Genomic DNA, 16,928 nt, shown 5'->3' with positions numbered 1-16,928 from the left:
ATACTCCAAAGCCACGTTGACATGTTCGTCGGCTTCGTAAAGTGCGGCTTTACGTCGATGTCAGGTGGTCTTCCACATTATGTGGTAGCTCGCCATTTTATGCTAATGAGCATGTATGAGATAATGGAGACAAAAATTAAGGAATAAGTAATTAAGCTGGCAGAAAAGTGTATGTATGCAAAAGAGGATCCACTAGGGGAGCTGCGGACAGGAGCTCTTAGTGCTATGGAATAATGCCCTTAAGGGCAGAGCGTAAATGTCAACCAAACGTTTTCTCTTACTGCGGATAGGTACTGATGTTAACCAAGTCGAATTAACTAAACGCAAACTATTCTACATTGGGACTGCTTCCGACTGCGCCAAGGCACGTGGATCTTTCAAACATAGCACTTCGAAGTTACCGAAGTTAACAACCTTCGCAAAAAAATAATAATAATTGATTGAGTCCATTCATGCTGCAACCGATCAGCCTGGTATTTCTTCCGGCAGCAAGATGACTACAGGCCCATTAAAGGCACCTGCAACATCTCGCAGAAGCCACACTACTAATGCACACCATAAGCCAAGTGCGGCGAGCACTCCAAGAGCAGAATACAGGAAGGTATAGTGACGGCTCGATTTAAGCCATGTGTCCACCGAAGCGGACGACGTGAAGAGCCTCACTCTTCGCGAAGAGGGGACATCATTGTTGCCGGCCGTGGAAGGATAGCTGCAGGCCGCTTATCTTAGGGCGACGACACGCCCGCCGGTTTGCGAGTGGCCTGGGACGATGAGCGACGGTCCACTTCCCGCATTTTGTGTTCTTTCTCTTCGCTGACGTCTCGGCTGGCGATTTCCTTGGACGAGAACGTCAGTCGATCATCGACCCCGCGAGACGGGGGCCGATCAGCAGGCGAGCCGTTTCTTCCTGCCGCGTTCGCTTGGTCGCGGCAGATAATTGAACAAGCCGCAAGCACCTCCGGCGAGCACATGTCATAAGCGTTCGACAGTCGCCGGAGTACTTTTTTTTTTTCCTGGCAGCTTGTTTGTTACGCTAGGTCACTGTCATCGACGATAGGCAACGCGATGCAGGTTTGCTCAGACCGACCCCTGCGCGGAGTGGTATTTTTTTTTTTTATGATGATAATGATAAAAAAATAAAATAGCTGCATTGGCCAGCACTTGACACGCAACACTGTGGAATTTAATTATTACACCTTCTCATTACATTGCATTTTTTATTAATTTTTGTCTCTAAATTGCAGAGAATATAATGGTACATTATTATGTCTCTTAAAGACGATGGCAGGACAATATTTAAGTTCAAATTTCAGCGATAACTGTGTGCTTTTCTGTCATACACACGCCAACATACCCAAATGACACTGTACAAGTCTTTCATACATATACACGTTGCATGTGGTTTATCACATTGGGCTAACCTCCTATATTTTGCGTCTATATTGCCTTTCCCATTTTGAGAACCGAATAATTCGCCTTGTCAAACTCAGTCATCCTAAAGTTTCTGCCCCCGTTTGTATCATAAAATCATCCACCTTTAAAATTTCACCAAAATCAAGCACCTGTTCAACAATTGACCCTTCAGCCCTGAATATCCCTTAAAAGGAAAATGAAACAATATTGTTTAAGGTTAAGAAAAACGCATGAACAATTGGTATCGCATCACTCGCCGCCGCACGGTGCATTTCTTGAGGCTAACTTCATTAATACCGAAGATATCGACTACTAAAATATGTTATTCCTTCCCTACCCCAACTGAAACAGAATAATGCGCCTGCACAAAAAAAAAAAAAAAAAAAAAAAAAAAAAAAAAAAAAAAAAAAAAAAACGCCTGCTCCCTATTTGTCGACCTCACTCAGACAGTCTCAATGATGAAGCTCGTCAAAGTTCCCGCCCTGCATCAGAGGAGGAAGGGGAGGCTAAAACGTGCAGCCCACGCCTTTCCTCGTCTTCTCAGGTAACTTTAATCATTTGAAAGCTGTAATTTTCAAATAATATTTGTAAATTATAAGATCAACGTAGAGCTTCGCATTTTGGTCTAATATTTACGAAGCTCACCTCTAGAGAATAGTCGCATCAGAATATGACAATAAAATTGATTTCAGCTTTAGCTTACGGTTACATTTCCTTCCCATGCCCGGGCCTAAGCGGTTTATTGCATGTGACTATAAGGTGACTCAGGAGGAATCCGAAAGTCAGAAACTTTTTTACTCTAGTTGGGTGGAAGGTTGTAGCTGCCATTAAAAGTCTGTGTCCTATTTACGTAACAGGAAGGGCAGCCCGAGCTTCTTTTCCATCATCCTTGGCGCATTGAAACCAGCAGTTCGTGCCCGATCGCGTTACCCTACAGCATCGACGCACTCCAAGGAGCGTTGATACCGTGCTCGTGGTATCTCCGCTGCTGCTACACCCTTGGAAAGCATATAAGTATTCTGTAGTGGCCGCCTGTGTGCCATTGTTGTCGTCTTTAGATCGATTCTTATCTGTTCTGCCTTGCTACACGCTGCCTTTACAAAACTGACATTTGAAGATGTCTGCGGATATAAGCTTGTATATCTAGAAGTTTATCTCCCCGATGCGCGGCTCTTGACAATGCATGCCTTTCTAGCTTTTCCTCCGGCTTGCCTTTTCCACTTGTGAAGCTGTTTGGATCCTTGATATTTACTTTTCCACCATTTTTTCTTAGACCTTCTGAGTAGACGACCGTTTGGTGGAGTTCTCGCATTCTTTAGCTAAAAGAGTTGGTAACTATTTGTGTTGTATTACTTTTAAAGTCGTAACAACGGGGAGGCTGTCAGCATACACCAAATTTCAATTCTAAAAATAAGCAGCGTGTAAGGAAGAAGAAAAAAAAACCTGTTCAGGAATTCTAGGCCAATCTTCCAAGGCAGTTATGCACATTTTGACTTAACAAAAGGAAAGCGATCCGACCAACTTAATCAGACACTATCCTCACACTTATTCAACTACACAAAGAAAAAAAACCTTGGAAAACAATTAATTATCATCAGTTGTGACAATACTACCACGTCAGAACCGTATTGTGCGATGCTAATGAACAACCACGCACACCATGCGTTACCACGTACACATACAATGCATCGTCACACACGTATTAAATCTAACAGTATATATATATGCCATTTCTTTCCATGCTTCACTTTATGTTATGTTTGATGTTATGATTGCTTCCTATCACTTTCGTTGGCTGCGTGCAAAGCCGGTTCACACACAAACTATGTCCGCGTAGTCTCCGTATATATAAGGAGCGGAAGCAGCTGTAGCGCGCTATCAGACCGTACACGAGGCTTGCTGCTTGTCACATACCACGGTTCGTACGAAAAAGCACAGTGGCAGGTATAATCTGGTCCTTAGGCTTTCTTCAGCTGCTAGATGGCAGGTGGCAGTCTGCAGAGAGGAAAAATTTTACCTCCCCTTATAAAGAAGAGGATGGAGAGGCTGTAATGTGACTGCCACGGGAAGAGAGAGAGAAAACTTTTAATGAGCATAATAATCAGTAGAAATTCGCAGGAGCTGGGTGGTCGGTGCCCCTAGTCCAGGGCTCCGCTGGCAGCAGCTGACTTGCGGACTAGCTGGATAATCCAGGCTTTCTGGTCCAGGCTGTCGCTGGTCAGGGCCGCTTCCCACTGCTCGTGTGTCGGGCATGGCACTATTAACGTTGGGTCAGGTTTGTCCTGGCATTCCCAAGAGATGTGATAGAGTGTGGGGCTTGCACCGCACCAAGGACAGTAATTCGTGTATTTTGTTGGGCTTATCTTATTTAAAATTTGAAGATTAGGGAATGTGTTTGTTTGTATTTTTCTCCAGTCTATAGCGTCCGACGAAGGAAGTTGTTTGTGTGGTGGTAAGAAAATTCTTCTTTCTAACCGTAGGTGTTCCAGCCTGTCGCCGTAGGGTCCTAGGAGAGGGGTGAGGTAGGGATGGGGATCCGCCCGGTTTGTGAGAGCTCGGGCTAGATCATTCGCTACCTCATTTCCTTCTAGGCCTTCTTGTCCAGGTGTCCATGTAATTGTGTGCGTCTGGGAGATGGAACCTAATATTGCACACGCTCTTTTGTGAGGTTTTCCGGCCAGGCAGTCCCTGCAGGCTGGTTGGGAGTCCGTCACTACGTGTGATGACTTCTTTTGGTTGTCTTGTGTTTTTATGGTGACGGCTATTGCCAGTGATTCCGCTTCCGCAGGATCCTTGGCATAAATCGAAGCCTGAATAATTGGCCTCTTCTCGTGGTCAACTGCAGCTATTGTGAACTTGCCAGGTTCGCCGTAAGCCCCTATGTCCACGTAGACAACTTCCACGTATTTAGACAATTGTTTTTCCAATGATTTGACTCTGGCTTTCCTTCGACCCTTCTGTAACTCATGGTGCATGTGCTTGGGTATCGGGTTCACATAGATGTTGTTTCTTGTGAATGTCGGAATTTGTGATTTGATCTCAGAAGTTCTTAGTGCCTGCCATAGCCCGAGTTTTGACAGGATTTCCCTACCCGCCTGCGTTGTTGTTAGGCGTTGTTTCTGACTCTCCAGAACCGCCTCCTTTAGCTCCTCGAAGTTGTTGTGTACTCCGAGTGCCCAAAGACGTTCCGTTGATGTTGTTGGCGGGAGGTTTAGGGCCTGCCACGGGAAGAACCGTGGCAGGTGGCAGCAGGCTCCTTTTCCAAGCAGAATGTGCAAATGTGAGGCTATTCGTAATGCTGCCGCATGAGTCATTATGACTTACGCTCTTTCAATGGCTTTTATGCTGCCTGTCTCCTGAGATGTCATTTATTGCTCATATCTGTAGTTCGATTGGTGGCATTGCGTTTCCTGCACGAAAACAATAATCGTTGCTAGCGGCAAATCCGTTGACCACGTGAAACATCGCAGATGGTCGAGAGTGTTTAGTACATAGCTGCAATCGCACACGCGCGCATACACACAAAAAAGAGAGAACATTCGCCGTTTCAGTGCACTGTACGGAAGAGAGAAGTGCATTGAACCGTGCAGCAGGGCGCACATGTGCAAAAGTCCAGTCCTAGCAATAGTGATTCCGGCGTATCGTGGACGATCGGACACGTTACCAGAAACATCAAGATCATGAATATGTCCTTCTTCGTGCAGGCGTTCCTACTACTGTGCTTCACATCATCGCCTTTAGGATATATTTTTATTGTCTTGACTTCACGGTTCCTTTCTCAGGTGCCGAGTTACCGCCTTCCCATGCTTATATTACATCGTTGTTCTGTTTGTTTTGCATTTGAATTTTCTAAAATCGTTTTGCTGTCTAATTTTATTACAGACAATGTTGGAAGGCGCCCCACATTAAACGGCTATGTCGCCTTCTTTTTGCGCCATCAGACCAGGCATGCTTGCCCCCAGTGAGACCGACAATCAGAATATTCGTCTCCGCCCTGCCGCACACCGTTAAACAAACGGACTACAACCCGGTGCTGCGAAGGCACAGTCTGGCAGCAAACGCTAAGGCACGCGCCTTCTGCGCAGCACGCAGTCTGCGGCGACAGTGACAATGTCCATAGCAAAGTGTCTACACGCACCTGTCGGAAATACCGCGCAGTCTTGAGTCTCTCTCGAAAAAGAGCGCAGCGTTATAGAAGCCACCGCTAACAGGGGGATGAGTGCATAAAGGTATGCACGCAATTAATAATGAATGCTTGGTGGAAGGACATCCCCTTAAGTCATCTTAGTGACCATTGTGACCATCTATTACGATGCCTGCCATTTCTGAACAGCACTAACATTCAAATAGATTTTCGTTTTAATGGGATCCTTGGTAATGTCTCACCAGCAGCCGCTTTGCAAACGCTGCACGTTTTTACCGAGACAAAGAATTGTCTAGAGGACAATGGGGCTTTCCATCACAGACTGCTTCGACGCTAGCTTCAAGCGATATACCGCTTAGCGGAGCTTGTAGTCGTGAAACTGCTTTCCAAAGAAACGGTGGCGCGACACAAGGTACATTCAGTGAAACTGCGTGGGAAATTTGATCGCCAAGGAAGTACCAGCCTTCAAATATAAGGGCTATAGTGTAAAAGAGGCGGAGAAAGGGATGTCATTTTGTAAAGGGCGTCGAATAAGGACAAAATGATTTTTTTAACGCCCACTGACATAAAACAACACATGCGCATTTTTGCGTTTTGAATCCATCGAAATGCCATTGTACCGCCCGCAGTATGTAGGAAGTTAGGAACCAAAGAACTCAAGCTGAACGGTCAAGCGCTTACCACTGAGACGCCGAGGCAGGCATCTCAGAAACACTTGTCCCACGCGACGAAGTCGTAGTACACATTGCGAAAAGCAGTGGAAAAACGTTGGTGAAACACATGATGGACCATCGGAAATGCGGCCTGCCAGAATAAGTGTGGTTCCACAAAAATCAGTGTGTGACTCAAGATGGCGTAGTTGTCACCATCGTAAACAGAGATGCTGAACACCGAGGCAAAAGTGCACCTGGTGCAAAAGTGGTGGTCTCCCCTGCATTATGTCTACGCATATATCTCGAAGCGGCCACGCGAGAGAGATCCATGCACATCTCTCTCGGTTTGCCCTTCTGATTGTCCCGCTTGGCATCGCGACCGGTGTGGCCACCGTCAGGAGCTGTTGTTTGCAATGTGCAAAAATCGGGACATTCGCCTCGCCGGTGCATGAGGCTGTGGGATGTACATACTGCGTATTATGCGTGTGCGCGTCATAGACAAGCAGTATAGCATCCACACCGCGGATGGAAGTGAGCATAAAAGGATCTGGGCCAAATGAAAGAAGTATGCTCGCTTGCATTTTACGTGGATACCTTTGGATAACTTACTGATACTTGAAATCGCACACATCTGCAGCAACATTCAGTTCAGGATCGCTTATAGAGCGCGCAAAAAGGAAGCTCTATTTGCTGTCTTTTTAAATGGCTGTTTCTGAGAGGCAGTCGGGAAGCTTGAACTTTAAAACGCAGTCTTTCCAACTGGGTGTGATCTGGCTGCAGTTAGATCAAGGCGGCAGCAGGCTATGAATTAATGCGAGAAAAGCAGAACATATGCTAGAGAAAACTACATTGAACTGATATTTTAATTAAGCGCGTGCTTTGATCCGCGTAAAGGCATGGTAATTTTAGTAACGGTCTCAGCATTTACCAATCACTGCTATGCCATTGCTGCTAATGTGTGGTTGTCTATTGAACACTGGACTCATTGTTGCGTGACCTTCGTGCCCCTTGTCCCTTGTTATTGTTACATTATAATTTAAGGCTCCAACAGCGCAAGCGAAAAGTGACCAAGACATATAAAACTTTAAATTAGGTCCATGACTTCCCCATTCTTTAAACATAATTTTCTTCGGGCATTCCATTCTTCCCCCAGTGTTGCGGAAAATTTCAGGCCTATTGACGAAACATTTCCTATAGTGGCTTCCAACGTGTTGCTGTTCTGCTGCGACCGGAAGTCAGGGAAATGGGGATAACACAGTTGACGTTTGCATATCATCTCGTGCAATCGTTTTTAATATGAGCTATGCGCGAACGTTGAGGAAAGAAGCGTCGAAGACCTCTCACCGTGCCCTCGATACGCATGGTTGAAAAACAGATGATGCGGCTCGCTCAATTATATATGGTTAAAAAAGAAGGCATAAATGCGTGTTCAGCTGCTTACCGGTCAAGGACCTTTAAAGTCTCTTGTAATCTATCCACCCTGATTTTTACGGCCCTCGCCTTTTTGGCAGCGTTGTAGCACCGTTAGTCGCGTAATGATTATATTTCTCTACAATGCCCAGATCCTTCTGACCAGAGAAGGCAGACTTCACTGGGATGAAGTCTGACTTCACGCCCCAATATGTTCAATCAGGATAATACCTTACATGCTTTCGCAAGGTCATTGAACTTGCAAGCACCCCCCTTGCTTTTGTGTTCTTCGGCGTGTGCCCGCCGCTAACGCCGTCAGTCCCCTCAGCTGAAGAGTGCGTCGTCCGGAAAGGCACAGATGTTTGAGAAAGCACGTGACTCGCACGTTGTTACGACCAAGCATCCGCATTTGCGCGCTCTATTGTTCGCCTGTGGGCATGGAAAAGTTTTGTGAATATGTGGTGATGGTCCATTGGCTCTAAGTGAGCCTGTTTCCAGGAATCCTGTTTTGTAAGCATGTTTTGCTTTGTGGACAACCTGCAAATGCCAAATTGGCCCTGTCAAGAGAACCTCTGGAAAAACACAAAGAAACGTCCCCCTGCGGGAAATAGCAGGAAGTGCTTTCTTTTGTTCACCCTTCCAGTCGAGAAGTGCTATCCTCCAGTGATGAATGCCTCCTATCCAAAGGAGACGACAGAGTGACATGTCCGCTGACGTGCAGGACAAGAGAAGAGCATGACTCATACGGCCATTAAGTGATTTCCCGGGAATGCAGGAAAGATTTGCAATTGTCGAAAAGGGACCATGTTGGGAGCCCTATGCGGCGCCACGTGCACTCGGGTTTCTGAGAAGTAAAACCCCCAGAACCAGCCTGTGGTTTCTTTGCTGAAGAATAGAAATGTACCTCCTCTCCTCGCCGTTCCCAAGCTTTTCCCGCCAACAAGTGATCACGCCCAACGAATGAATGCCGGACCAGTCAGTGCTTCAGACCATCAGTGCAGTGATGTGTTCGATTGGATGCCGATACCTGAGGGGCGTGCCCTGGATTTGGTTGGTCAGCATCTTCAGAGAGGGGCTGGACATAGGGGGTTTTTAAGGACGCTGCAGAGCACGAAATGTCGCTCTGGGCCCTGGGTAAACGGCTCATCCAGTCGCTTCTCGCTATGAACTCTTAACGCTTGCCATTTTGCTGATGTACCCTTCTTTTTCGTGTAAATAATCTTGTAAATAAGTTTCTCAAAGTGCCATTAAACCTGCTTGTACATATTTCACCAACTTCGACGATTCAATCCTACTTCAACCCCGAGTCTCTGCACGCTACCAAGTGAAGGCCGGGTCGACGTAGCCCCAGCGTCACGACAACTGGTGACCAGCGGTGGGATCTGAATCTACAAGCACAACGACTGGTGCCCAGCGTTGGGATCTGAATCTACAAGCCACAACATCTGGTGATTGGAGGTGGATCTGAAGCTACAAGCCACAACACCTTGTGATCGGAGGTGGCATCTCAAGCAACAAGCAGGCGCAACAATCGGCCAACAAGAGGGCAGCTCGGAACATCGATCGCATGTGTGGGTGAGTGCTTGGCTTTTCTTCTGATGTGGACCAGGTTCTAGAACAGGGTTAGATTTTAGAACTGGTAAAGAGAGTGTGGAAACGCCTTTAGGTTTGGTAGTTTGCACTGTTGTTTTGGAAGTAGCCGACACTCGGAGCGATCATGGACCTACAAAAGCTGCAGAAACCGGAACTGTTGCAATTGTGTGAGGAATTGGGAATTGATACAAGTGGTTTGGCACGAAAACCTTTGATTATAAAGGCAATCACAGATTTGGGAGCCGATGATGAGGAGCTCAGTGAAGCATGGAACCTCATCGGTCAAAAAAAGGAACAGCTCAGACAGCAGAAAGAGCGGGAAAAAGAGGAAAAGGAGCGGGAAAAAGAGCAGAAAGAGCGGGAAAAAGAGGAAAAGAGGCGTGAGCGTGAACTTGAGAGGGAAAAAGAGGAAAGGGAGCGCGAACGTGAGTGGGAAAAAGAGGAAAAGAAGCGTGAAAGAGAAGCAAAAAAGCTGGACCAAGAAATTGAGCTCCGGAAATTAGAACTAGAGTTGAGCAAGAGGTCGGGCAATTGTCCCCAGCTAGCGGTACCTCTTCTCAACAAGGAGGCAGATTTCAAGATGTCAAAGTACATGCAGCCATATGTGATATCAGGGGATATCGGTCTGTATCTGGCTAACTTTGAGCGAACCTGCGAAAAACTGTCCTTCCAGCGAGACACTTGGTCTCAGAGATTATTGACGGTTCTGCCCTGCGAGGCAGCGGAGGTTGTCGCGCGGCTAAGCAAGGAGGACGCGGACAACTACGAGAAGGTCAAAGCTTGCCTTCTGAGAAAGTATAGGCTTAGCGCCGAGGCGTTTAGACAACGTTTTCGGAAAGCTACTAAGTCCAGGGACGAGAGTTACCCTGAATTCCTGTACAATTTAAGAGTTAATTTGGGCGAGTGGCTAAAGAGCACAGATTCCTACAGTGATAGGGACGCTGTAGTCGAGCAAATTCTTTTGGAGCAGTTTTATAACTGCCTCCCAGAAAAAGAAAGAAATTGGTTACAGGACCGAGGCGAAATTAAGTCGGCAACTGAAGCTGCCGAACTTATTGAGGAGTATGCTTCGCGCCGACAATTCAGCAACCCAGCAGTGGATAGGCCCCGCAATCCCAAGTTCAGTATGAAAAACCGTCAGGAAAGGCACTTTGCTAGAGTTGGAAACGAAGAAATGAAGGTTTCTTCAGGCAAATTCCCTAGAAAGGACGGCAGTGAGAAAAGTGGGGAAGTGACCAACGTGCAGAACACAAAGAATAAGCTTGAGGCTAGGAAGCCGCTCACATGCTTTAGGTGTAATGAGCAGGGTCACATTGCCGTCAACTGCCGGAAAGAAAAGATTGCTTTCTCGTATGTCAGGGACTGCGATGAAAATATGCAGCTTTTAGAACCCTACCTGCATGACCTAGTAGTCAACGGGAAGCCTTGCAAGGTACTGCGCGATTCGGCCGCAACGATGGATGTTGTCCATCCGGCGTATGTATCGCCTTCCGACTATACAGGACAGTGTGCATGGATCCGACAGGTAGTTGAGGAACAGAGTGTGTGCTTGCCGATCGCGAACGTGGTCATCGAGGGCCCTTTCGGCGAATTAACAACCGAGGCTGCCGTTTCAGGAAAGCTTCCTAAGTGCTATCCGTATTTGTTCTCCAACAAATCGGACATGCTGCTGCGAAAGAGGGGCATCCTTTTCGGAGACAGAGTTGTGCAAGCCTTAACACGTTCAAAGGCGCGAGAACTAGCTACACTGCTCATTCCAGAAAAATCCACAGCGGAGGAAACGGCAGTTAAAACAATGGTAAATGCGGAAGATAGCAGGTCAGAAAACTTTGAGAGCGAGGCATCTCAGATAAGTCAACTTGAAAGTGAGCTTGATGAGACGCGGAATGAGGACGTTCTTGAGAGTAACCTCTTGCCGCCAGTGTCTAGTAATCTCACGAGACTTTTAAGTGGAACCCGAGAGGACTTAGCTATAGAGCAAGCCAATGATCCCAATATACAGGAGATAAGGGAGCGCCACCGCGCCACTAAGACAGCAAACAATATTTCTTTCGAGATGAGAAAGGGAGTGCTGTATCGCTTATTCAAGGATAAGCGCGGAGTAGAGCGGGACCAATTAGTCGTTCCCCAAAAGTACCGCGGAGACTTACTGCGACTTTCCCATGGCAGCTCGTGGTCATGTCACCTTGGAATAAAGAAAACAAAGCAGAGGCTGTTGCAAGAATACTATTGGCCTGGATGTTTTAAGGACACGGAAAATTTTGTACGGTCATGCGACACGTGCCAGCGGGTTGGAAAGGCGCAAGATAAGTGGAAAGCTCCGATGGTGTTAGTACCAATCATTACCGAGCCGTTTCACCGGTTAGTAATAGATATAGTTGGGCCACTTCCTGTGACCGAGTCAGGGTACCGTTATATCCTCACTATGTTATGCCCAGCCACAAAGTTTCCAGAGGCTGTTCCGCTGCGCGAGGTGACGTCCGAGAGTGTAGTGGATTCGCTGCTGTCAGTGTTTGCACGAGTTGGATTCCCTTCCGAGGTCCAAAGTGATCAGGGTAGCGTTTTCACGAGTGTCCTCACCACCTCATTTCTCGAGCGATGCGGCATTAAGGTAGTGCATAGCTCGATCCATCATCCGCAGAGCAACAGCGTAGAAAGATGGCACTCTGTTCTCAAACGAGTCCTGAGGGGACTGTGCTATGAAAACAAGCGCGAATGGGATACCTGCCTGCCTGCAGCGCTTTTCGCTTTGCGGTCAGTGCCGCACGAATCCACTGGATTTAGCCCAGCCGAGTTGGTGTACGGAAGGTCCCTGCGCTCACCTTTGCGAATGGTGCGCGAAGCCTGGGAGGGGCGCGGAGAAGACCCAACAGTAGTAGAATTCATTTTGAACCTCTTGAATCGCTTACATAACACTAAGGAACTCGTTGAGGCCAGCATGAAGTCAGCCCAGGCTCGTTCCAAGGTGTACTATGATAAGTCAGCCCGTCAAAGGACGTTTTGTATCGGGGACCAGGTGATGTTGCTGAGAAGTTCAAGGCAGAATAAGCTCGAAGTACAGTGGGAAGGACCGGCTGAAGTCGTTGCAAAGCTTTCTAACACTAACTACGCAGTGAAAATTCCCGGTAGGCGTAAAGAAGTGCGCATTTATCATTGCAATCTTATGAAGCCTTATGTGCAGAGGGAAGCCGTGGTAAATCTAACGTTAAACCTTCCCGAGGAGATGGGGGACAACTTGATTTGCCTCAGCGGAAAAGGAAGCAACGCTCAGGAGCTTCTCAAAAAGACGGAGCAGAGAGGAGAACTAAAGAAATCCCAGCTGTCCGATCTGGGCGAGATAATAACAGAGTTTGAGGCCTGCTTCGTGGACAGGCCAGGCAGAACTGATTTGACTGAGCACGATATTGAGCTGACTTCAGACGTGCCAGTGCGATCAAGGTGCTACCGATTTTCTCCAAGGCAAAGAGAAATTCTGGATAGGGAAGTAACTCGCATGCTGGAATTGGGAGTAATAAAACCCTCGGAAAGCGATTATGCTTCGCCTATGATCTTAGTAGAAGCTCCAGGTAAAGACCCTAGGCCTGTGGTAGACTACCGAAAGCTAAATTCTCTCACCAGGGATCAAGTGTATCCTATTCCGAATATTGAGGAGAGAGTAGAACAGGTCAGTAGAGCGGCATATGTGACTACGCTGGACCTTACTCGAGGATACTGGCAAGTACCGCTCACTGAACGCGCCAGCAGATACGCGGCTTTCGTCACTCCGACGGGCAGCTACCAGCCAACAATGATGAGTTTCGGGCTCAAAAATGCTCCATTTTGTTTTTCCCGACTCATGGATAGGGTTTTAAAGGGGTGTGAAACATTCGCGGTGCCTTATTTAGACGACATTGCGGTTTTTTCCGACTCATGGGCGGACCATATGGTACATCTAAGAGCTGTACTGAGCCTTTTGCGTCAAGCTGGACTAACCGTAAAGGCCGAGAAATGTTGCCTGGCAAGGGCGACCGTGGACTACTTGGGTCACAATGTAGGTCAAGGTTTCAGGAAACCCAGCGAGATTAAGATTTCTGCGGTAGCAGACTACCCGCGGCCGAGCACGAAGACGGAAATTCGAGCATTCCTGGGTCTGACTGGGTACTACAATCACTACATCCCTAACTATTCAGCTTTGGCTAGCCCTCTGACCGACGCTCTCCGCAAGACAGAACCGACAAATGTAGTCTGGGACGAACAAAAGGAAGCCTCCTTCGTAAACCTGAAGGCTGTGCTGATTAGCCGTCCGGTATTGCGAGCTCCAGACTATGGCCGAGAATTCACGGTCCAGTGTGATGCCAGTGATCGAGGGTTAGGTGCTGTTCTCTGCCAGAGAGATGACGACGGTAATGAGCACCCCGTGCTCTACTTGAGCAGAAAACTGAGTTCTAGAGAGAGGGCTTATTGCGCGTCAGAGAAGGAATGCGCTTGCATTGTATGGGCCATTCAAAAATTGCAGTGCTATCTTGGAGGGGCCAAATTCACCGTAGAGACGGACCATTGTCCCCTGGCTTGGCTGCAAACTGCGACATCGAAGAACAGTCGCCTTCTTAGGTGGAGCTTGATTTTACAGCAGTACAATTTTGAAATAAGATACAAAAAGGGGAAGTTAAATGGGAATGCGGACGCGCTTAGCCGCTCTTTCTAAGCGGTCCGAGATGTTCCTCACCATGTATCCAAATTGATAATCAGGTTTTTTTTTTTTTTTCGTGCGCTTGAATATAGATGACTATGTAAAGCAGCACGGTTGGTTTTCGAGGCATACGTGGGTCCTGAACGTCTTGAGAGTGGGCTTTTCTCGAACAACAATGGCAGTTTTCTTTTGACCTGGTCTCTTCAGACGGGAGCCGAGTGCTTGCTTCGACATGTGGTTGAGTTTCAGATAGCTCAAGCAATTTGGCCTACAACAATCAAGACAACGCGACATGCAACAGCGAGCTTCAAGCGTTCACGTGCAGGCCATTAAGTCGTCTCTTCATGCAGCAGCTGCGGCTGCTGCCCTCCGAGTCTCTTCTGGCGGGGGAGGAGGCTGTTACGACCAAGCATCCGCATTTGCGCGCTCTATTGTTCGCCTGTGGGCATGGAAAAGTTTTGTGAATATGTGGTGATGGTCCATTGGCTCTAAGTGAGCCTGTTTCCAGGAATCCTGTTTTGTAAGCATGTTTTGCTTTGTGGACAACCTGCAAATGCCAAATTGGCCCTGTCAAGAGAACCTCTGGAAAAACACAAAGAAACGTCCCCCTGCGGGAAATAGCAGGAAGTGCTTTCTTTTGTTCACCCTTCCAGTCGAGAAGTGCTATCCTCCAGTGATGAATGCCTCCTATCCAAAGGAGACGACAGAGTGACATGTCCGCTGACGTGCAGGACAAGAGAAGAGCATGACTCATACGGCCATTAAGTGATTTCCCGGGAATGCAGGAAAGATTTGCAATTGTCGAAAAGGGACCATGTTGGGAGCCCTATGCGGCGCCACGTGCACTCGGGTTTCTGAGAAGTAAAACCCCCAGAACCAGCCTGTGGTTTCTTTGCTGAAGAATAGAAATGTACCTCCTCTCCTCGCCGTTCCCAAGCTTTTCCCGCCAACAAGTGATCACGCCCAACGAATGAATGCCGGACCAGTCAGTGCTTCAGACCATCAGTGCAGTGATGTGTTCGATTGGATGCCGATACCTGAGGGGCGTGCCCTGGATTTGGTTGGTCAGCATCTTCAGAGAGGGGCTGGACATAGGGGGTTTTTAAGGACGCTGCAGAGCACGAAATGTCGCTCTGGGCCCTGGGTAAACGGCTCATCCAGTCGCTTCTCGCTATGAACTCTTAACGCTTGCCATTTTGCTGATGTACCCTTCTTTTTCGTGTAAATAATCTTGTAAATAAGTTTCTCAAAGTGCCATTAAACCTGCTTGTACATATTTCACCAACTTCGACGATTCAATCCTACTTCAACCCCGAGTCTCTGCACGCTACCAAGTGAAGGCCGGGTCGACGTAGCCCCAGCGTCACGACAACGTAGAGAGCGCCGCCGTCAGTGTTCTGGGTCGCACATGTTGTGCGTTAACAATGACGGTGTGCAGATTCGTACGACTGCTGCATGCTGCAGTCGCATTAGACACTTTGGCGCGCGCGCACGCGCCGTTATACGTCCTTGTATATCCTCCGCCATGAGACGACGACAACGCTTCGGAGTCAGATACTACCGCTACAGTCTCTCTCAATTAATGGACCAGCACCAGATGCGCAAATAGCGCCTGACTCGAGAAGTCGCCGCTGGCCCGCCTATTACAGCTTGTGTCACTGGCTCGCACCAGAGAAGGGTCTCTGAGGCCGGGAATCTGGATTAGGGGCCAGGTGAGCGGATAAGTCGAGCAACGAAGCGTACAAGCCCACTGTGCTCACATGGGGCCGGTTTATCTCAGCCAGGGCGCGAGTGATCGCCGCGACCAGCCAGTGATTCTGAGCATGACAGCGTGGGAAGGATTGGCTCCCGCGATTGCCGTGAGTAAAACGCTCATCATTATCAACTCTTCACCCTGCGAGTTTTCTTCCTAAACGACTTCTGTTAATGAACAAAAATTCCCCCGCTCTGTTTCCATACACTGAGCATGCATGTCGGTTTTTAAGTAAATCTGACTGATAATGGAAGATCACACTAAACATATTTTTCGGCGCATTGTAGAAATGGCGAGAGCTCCATGGAGCGAATAGAGGAATCTATATAGAACTTCCTCTATTTCTTGCAATGCATTGCGTCGAAGCAACGAGACTGGGAACCCAATCATCGTGGAAGTGATGCGTCGCGAGGTCCTGTGTGTCGTGTTCTCTTTACGATCTCGGAGTTCTCTTTAAGACACTGCCGCAGCTGAGCGATGTCGCGCTCGCGGACTGGGGCGCCGTCTTCAAGAAGTTGGAGCTTCTAGTCCCCCTCTTCTAAAATATTTGCGTGCTCTGTATTGACGTTGTTCGCTTTCCTAAGCAAGGAAATGCATGTGTTCACACTCCTTGTACGGACCTCGCGCAGTTGTTGACTTCCCTCTGTTCACCTTAAAAGGAGCTGCCAATACCGAATATACTCGAGCTACAACAGGCACGCTTGAGGGCGCGATAGGCGAGGGCGAAATAGCATGAAGAGCCTAAAATTTGTGAGTAGGTAACTGAGCGCCTTTGTGTTGGGCTCGCAGATATACAAGCGTTTATAAAAATGCCGAACACGCTTTAGCTACGCAGAGCCGTGACGAAGTTTGTCTCTAGAAACCGAATATACAGGCTGCAAAGTGCTGCACAATGTTAGTTGGCGGTTCACTGACACTGCATTTTGATGCTTCCACCATATACATGATCGCAAGAAGAATAACAAAAAGAAAATCGAATGCCCAGAGCGCGTTGTCGGCTATTTCGGCGATGTTGCAAAGAAATCTTACCAAATTAACCCGGTCGTGCGTGCCAAAGGCAAGGAACACAATTATTGAAGGGCGTGACGCTCAAACTTAGCGCACGCCAGCATTATAACCTCAACCGGAATGTTTGATGCACTCCCGAATAAATGATCATTATCATACATTTTTCCCTCTAATAAGAAATGCGTAACACGTTTTAAGGGATAAATAATAAAAACGTTTAAAATTACCTCACAGGGCGGCCCGGAGCCCTCTTCAGCCTCTTTTTCTCCTTGGTCCAACAGGCTT

General features: G+C 47.7%; 1 protein-coding gene across 7 annotated transcripts in view; it reads left to right on the top strand.

Annotated features, from left to right (window-relative positions):
• LOC146198156 (uncharacterized) overlaps nucleotides 1-16,928 on the top strand; it is a 251,384-nt gene that overhangs the window by 218,970 nt on the left and 15,486 nt on the right. Inside the window, exon 1 of one of the 7 annotated variants that reach the window (XM_084593505.1) lies at nucleotides 15,317-15,594. The exons of 5 other annotated variants lie outside the window; for them this stretch is intronic. Coding sequence is in view for 1 of the 2 variants with exons in the window: in XM_084593499.1 (XP_084449625.1) it covers nucleotides 15,643-15,741 (99 nt within the window). In the remaining variant the exon portion in view is untranslated. Of the gene's footprint in view, nucleotides 1-15,316; nucleotides 15,742-16,928 lie in introns of those variants that run through there. One more of the 7 variants, XM_084593499.1, reaches the window with a different exon arrangement.

The sequence above is a fragment of the Amblyomma maculatum genome, chromosome 2 (genome assembly GCF_055883805.1).
Source record: "Amblyomma maculatum isolate TAMU_Amacu chromosome 2, ASM5588380v1, whole genome shotgun sequence".
NCBI classification, from domain to species: Eukaryota; Metazoa; Arthropoda; class Arachnida; order Ixodida; family Ixodidae; genus Amblyomma; species Amblyomma maculatum.
Note: the sequence above shows the minus strand (reverse complement) of the source record. Positions and strands in the feature narration are given on the sequence as shown.